Source organism: Oncorhynchus kisutch, unplaced genomic scaffold (assembly GCF_002021735.2).
Source record: "Oncorhynchus kisutch isolate 150728-3 unplaced genomic scaffold, Okis_V2 scaffold1616, whole genome shotgun sequence".
In the NCBI taxonomy this organism is placed as follows: Eukaryota; Metazoa; Chordata; class Actinopteri; order Salmoniformes; family Salmonidae; genus Oncorhynchus; species Oncorhynchus kisutch.
Window position 1 is genome coordinate 8,326 of NW_022263561.1, and position 5,753 is coordinate 14,078.

At 42.8% G+C, this 5,753-nt stretch overlaps 1 protein-coding gene across 2 annotated transcripts; it reads left to right on the top strand.

The window, feature by feature from the left end:
- Positions 1-3,278: 3,278 nt before the first annotated feature.
- On the top strand, positions 3,279-5,372 carry LOC116366963 (gastrula zinc finger protein XlCGF7.1-like). Of its 2 annotated transcripts, none has more exons than XM_031818772.1 (2): positions 3,279-3,821; positions 4,632-5,372. In XM_031818772.1, exons 1-2 carry the CDS (start codon positions 3,563-3,565, stop codon positions 5,153-5,155), a joined length of 783 nt encoding a protein of 260 aa, XP_031674632.1. In that variant the 5' UTR covers positions 3,279-3,562; the 3' UTR covers positions 5,156-5,372. The 2 variants fall into 2 exon arrangements, with proteins under 2 accessions (XP_031674632.1, XP_031674631.1); XM_031818771.1 differs by having other exon boundaries at positions 3,282-3,830.
- The last annotated feature ends 381 nt before the right edge of the window (positions 5,373-5,753 follow it).

Sequence of the window (5,753 nt, forward strand, 5' to 3'; positions counted from 1 at the left end):
TAAACCAAAATTCCAAATGTTTCTGATTGAATTTAAATATGTTATTAAAACCTTAGTGAATAACAACAAGAATAACATTTTGTGTTTGCTAAAATTGCAACAAGGGCGATGCACATGCAATTTGGATGCAGAAACCCCTCCCTTCTAATGCAGAAACACCTCCCTTCTAATGCAGAAACCCCTCCCTTCTAATGCAGAAACCTCTCCCTTCTAATGCAGAAACCCCTCCCTTCTAATGCAGAAACCCCTCCCTTCTAATGCAGAAACCTCTCCCTTCTAATGCAGAAACCCCTCCCTTCTAATGCAGAAACCCCTCCCTTCTAATGCAGAAACCCCTCCCTTCTAATGCAGAAACACCTCCCTTCTAATGCAGAAACAACTAGTTATGGATGTTGTATATCTGACCGGAGCAAAAAGGTGAGCAGAGATTGTAGTTTTTCCACAATGTATTCTGAATATGACAACACACTATCAGTGTAAGATCAGGATGCTACTGAAGGAACCTCACATTCATCTCTGTGTCTATTCACTAGTTCACCACCATGGGGGAAAACTCAGGGACTTCTCATAGGCTGACAGCAGATATAGCCTCCATTTCCAGGTTGCTTATGAGTGCATTTCACACTACTTTGGATTATAATTGTAAGGTTCATTTGAATGTCCTGATTAACATAACGTTTATGTTTTTGTCGAAAATGTACTACTTTATATTTAAAAACGACTTCAACCAGTAAAATGTTCTTTGGCTACTATTCTAAAATGGATGATGATCTATCTTCAGACAATACCCCATAATGACATCACAATACCCCATAATGACATCACAATACCCCATAATGACATCACAATACCCCATAAAAGTGAATAAAAGTTTAGAAATGCTTGCATACCAGGGAACTTTTGGCTAAACCAACTATATCATACTATGACCAATAAGCAAACTACAAACTCAATGTACGTCACAAATAGTACAGTTAGTATGAGTATTCCAACACAGCTCAGGTCTCTGGGCTGCCATTTTGTTTCTGTTTAAAATCCAATACCCTGACTTTGTTGTCCTTAAGCCATTTTGCCACAACTTTGGAAGCATGCTTGGGGTCATTGTCCATTTGGAAGACCCATTTGCGACCAAGCTTTAACTCATGTCTTTACATGTTGCTTCAATATATCCACATAATTTCCCCACTTCATGATGCCATCTAATTTGTGAAGTGCACTAGTCTCCCCTGCAGCAAAACACCCCCACAAACATGATGCTGCCACCTCCATGCTTCACGGTTGGGATGGTGTTCTTTGGTTTGCAAGCCTCTCCCTTTTTCTTCCAAACATAACGATGGTCATTGTGGCCAAACAGTTCTATATTTGTTTCATCAGACCAGAGGACTTTTCTCCAAAAAGTACAATTCACTGATGTGGCCATCAACCTCCTCCTTCACATCTGACTCCTGATGATCAACCTCCTCCTTCACATCTGACTCCTGATGATCAACCTCCTCCTTCACATCTGACTCCTGATGATCAACCTCCTCCTTCACATCTGACTCCTGATGATCAACCTCCTCCTTCACATCTGACTCCTGATGATCAACCTCCTCCTTCACATCTGACTCCAGTGATCAATCCAGAGCGTCTTCTTTTTCTGAAATTCATCCTCACCTTTGATGCACATGAATCAAGTTATCTGGACATTGTGATTAAGAGGGAGATTGGTGGCTTTAGCACAGACCTATACAGGAAGATGACGGACAGGAATTCCCTGATAGCTTCCAACCTACAACCCTAGAAAATAGCCTCCATCAGCCAATACTGTCGCATACACAGGTTTTGTGGTACACAGAGTGACTATCACAAACAAGCTGACTGTCTGGCTGAGTGTTATAGACAGTGGGGTTACTCAGAGGACTGTCTGGCTGAGTGTTTCAGACAGTGGGGTTACTCAGAGGACTGTCTGGATGAGTGTTTCAGACAGTGGGGTTACTCAGAGGACTGTCTGGCTGAGTGTTTCAGACAGTGGGGTTACTCAGAGGACTGTCTGGATGAGTGTTTCAGACAGTGGGGTTACTCAGAGGACTGTCTGGATGAGTGTTTCAGACAGTGGGGTTACTCAGAGGACTGTCTGGATGAGTGTTTCAGACAGTGGGGTTACTCAGAGGACTGTCTGGCTGAGTGTTTCAGACAGTGGGGTTACTCAGAGGACTGTCTGGATGAGTGTTTCAGACAGGGGGTTACTCAGAGGACTGTCTGGATGAGTGTTTCAGACAGTGGGGTTACTCAGAGGACTGTCTGGATGAGTGTTTCAGACAGGGGGGTTACTCAGAGGACTGTCTGGATGAGTGTTTCAGACAGTGGGGTTACTCAGAGGACTGTCTGGATGAGTGTTTCAGACAGTGGGGTTACTCAGAGGACTGTCTGGATGAGTGTTTCAGACAGTGGGGTTACTCAGAGGACTGTCTGGATGAGTGTTTCAGACAGGGGGTTACTCAGAGGACTGTCTGGATGAGTGTTTCAGACAGTGGGGTTACTCAGAGGACTGTCTGGATGAGTGTTTCAGACAGGGGGGTTACTCAGAGGACTGTCTGGATCAATGAGGTCAGATCCAATACCCATGTGTTGCGAACAGGTCGATTGTAGCGGTAGTCGTTTAGATTGCGAATAACTTGACAGTTATTTTGACCGCGGTGGTTATTGAAGTCGTGGTTTCGTGGAAGAAACCGTTGTTGTGCATCGTCTTTCAACGCTCCAATACCTGATAATGACCAAACCTGTTTAGGCTTTTTGGGAATTTAACTTCAATGAACCTGAAAGTGTTCATTGTAGAAACATCTGTTGTGTTGGTAGAATGTGGAAAGACCCACCTCATTGGTTAATATTCCCTGTAGTAGAAACATCTGTTGTGTTGGTAGAATGTGTAAAGACCCACCTCATTGGTTAATATTCCCTGTAGTAGAAACATCTGTTGGGTTGGTAGAATGTGGAAAGACCCACCTCATTGGTTAATATTCCCTGTAGTAGAAACATCTGTTGTGTTGGTAGAATGTGTAAAGACCCACCTCATTGGTTAATATTCCCTGTAGTAGAACCATCTGTTGGGTTGGTAGAATGTGGAAAGACCCACCTCATTGGTTAATATTCCCTGTAGTAGATACATCTGTTGGGTTGGTAGAATGTGTAAGTAGGTTTTAAATTCATACTTATTACAAATCTGCAGTTGTCTGACTATTATATTATTATTTAATGAAATAAATTTACTCCAGTCAACAGATGGCGATATGCGTTTTTCAGGCGATGCTATCAGAGTGACGTATAATGTAGTGGACGGGACGCTTCTTCAACAACATCTCGTCAGCCACCTCGGTAGCTTCCTAGCGGAAACGTTCAAGCTGTTCAGACTGCTTCGGTCTATATTTACTTCTGTATTTGGAACATAATTCTGTCTTTTAACTAGTTTCCCCATTTCATGTCATATTTCCGTTTAGTCAGGTAACGGTAGCTGGCTTGATAAATGAGCCTATCACTAGGCTAGTCGCTAACTAGCTAGGTTAGCTGGCTAACATCCCCGACCATGAGCTCAGCAAGCTGCTGCCCTCCTGCTAAAAAAGAGGTCTGCTGGAAGGAGAAAGAAGGTATTTGGCTGAACGTTGTCGTGAAAGAGGAGAATGAAGAGGAGGATGTCACAGTAAACGAAGAAGTAGAGGGTGAGGCTGTTACACAGAAAGAAGAGGAAGAAAACGATTATACTTTATTTGGAGTGAATGAAGGAGAGATAACTGTCATATTGAAGGAGGAGGAGAGGGAAGAAGAGGAGGAGACAGAAGATCTGAGTAACACCAGTAAGTCCTGTCTTGAAAATAGTTGAACTGATACGTGGTTTTAAAACGGCATTCTACTCTAGTTCTGAGCTTAAATGCCGTTTTTTAATGTAGGAATTGATAAAGCTACACTGTAAGATGTGAATAGCATCAAGAAGCTGCCCAACAACAAAACTTTAACAATGGATTTGCACCCAAAATCACAACTTAAATGTCTCACGGAATGGACTTGCCTTCATTCAATACGGCAATTCCACTGTACTAAACTGGAGGCGATTTCTAGCCCACCGTTGACTGCGGTCAAGTGAGCCGATAGTCGCAAAACGCGGTCAGGCCATCTGCTCTTCGGTTTCTTCCTGAATTTGCGTGCGCGAATACACTTTACGGAATGGCGTTTTTTTCAGGTAGGGAAACTGAGTTGAATGGACTCTCATGCACAGGTAGTCGAGACGATGGCTACTAATCATTACAAGCAAACCGTTTGAAGCACACTTATTCAATCTTCCATCATAAAAATGATACCAAATAGTTTATTTAATTTCCGCGTTATCATAAAGTACTTAATCATTGCTAGAGTGTCAAGCGTAGGCTGGACTGGTGTAAACGCTACAGCATACAATGACATTCTAGACCATTCTATAGGCCTCTCTGACTAAGAACCACACAGAGACCTGCATTTTGTAGTGGCTTTAATAACACTTGTGAAAAGTGACTTCAGGTGATTGAGGGATCTAGTCTAGATTAAACGTCATAGGAAGTTTTATCATATGAAGGTTTCATTCAGGTCTCTGTTTAATTAAATCATCTGTTTGTCTTTGACAGGAGAGAGACCAGACTCTCCTTCTGACAGCAGGAAGAGTCCTTCAGGGAAACCAGACCCCGAGACGTCCAAACCAGCAGGACGACATCACTGCTCCCAGTGTGGAAAGAGTTTTACTCAGTTAGGGAGCCTGAGAACACATAAGAGAATACACACTGGAGAGAAGCCTTACCACTGTTCCCAATGTGGAATGTCGTTTACCCAGTTAGGGAGCCTGCAAACGCATGAGAGGGGACACACAGGGGAAAAGCTTTTCCAATGTTCCCATTGTGGAAAGAGTTTTGGCCAGGTAGGAAACCTGAACAAGCATGAGAGGACACACACAGGTAAGAAGATGTACCGCTGCTCCCATTGTGGAGAGAGATTTACCCGGTTAAGGTACCTGAAAGAGCATGAAGGAATACATACAAATACACAGGAGGAGAAGACATACCACTGCTCTCATTGTGGAAAGACCTTTTCCCAGTCAGAGAACCTGAAAACACACGAGAGAATCGAGAGGCTGTGTTCTGACTTGTGTTTTTGACTGAGAATGTGTGTGTTTGTTTGGGCTGTCAGACTTGAGTTCACTTTGTGTAATGTTAGTGCACTATTTTTAATTGTGATTAATCCATTGTCTGAAAGGGTTAAAAACACACTGAAAACATCCAGAATACATCCTATATACAGCTACAATCTACAATGCCATGTAAACACAAGATGACATTGAGGTTAAATAAAGTGTGATTTATCAATGGAACATATTTTGACACGTCCACTGTGTGTCTCTGTAGAGTCATAATATCCATAACAACTAGAGGTCAAACAGGGAGATGGTTCCATTCATTTTCCCCACAGGGCTGTGTTTTGTTTAGACTCACCCTGGTGTGATGTTTTGATAACCATGTAAACCTCTCTGGGACAAGGTGACTGAGGACACAGTGTGTTGTCAATTTATTGTCATGTTTTTAAAATGGTACAAATGCCTTTATTTTAGCTGGACCCCAGGAAGAGTAGCTGCTGCCTTGGCAGGAACTAATGGGGATCCATAATAAACCCCAGGAAGAGTAGCTGCTGCCTTGGCAGGAACTAATGGGGATCCATAATAAACCCCAGGAAGAGTAGCTGCTGCCTTGGCAGGAACT

Coding starts and splice junctions, on each gene's coding strand:
- LOC116366963 (XM_031818771.1), top strand. CDS start 3,563: ATGAGCTCAGCAAGCTGCTGCCCTCCTGCTAAAAAAGAGGTCTGCTGG. Junction 3,831..4,631: donor AGAAGATCTGAGTAACACCA/GTAAGTCCTGTC, acceptor TGTCTTTGACAG/GAGAGAGACCAGACTCTCCT.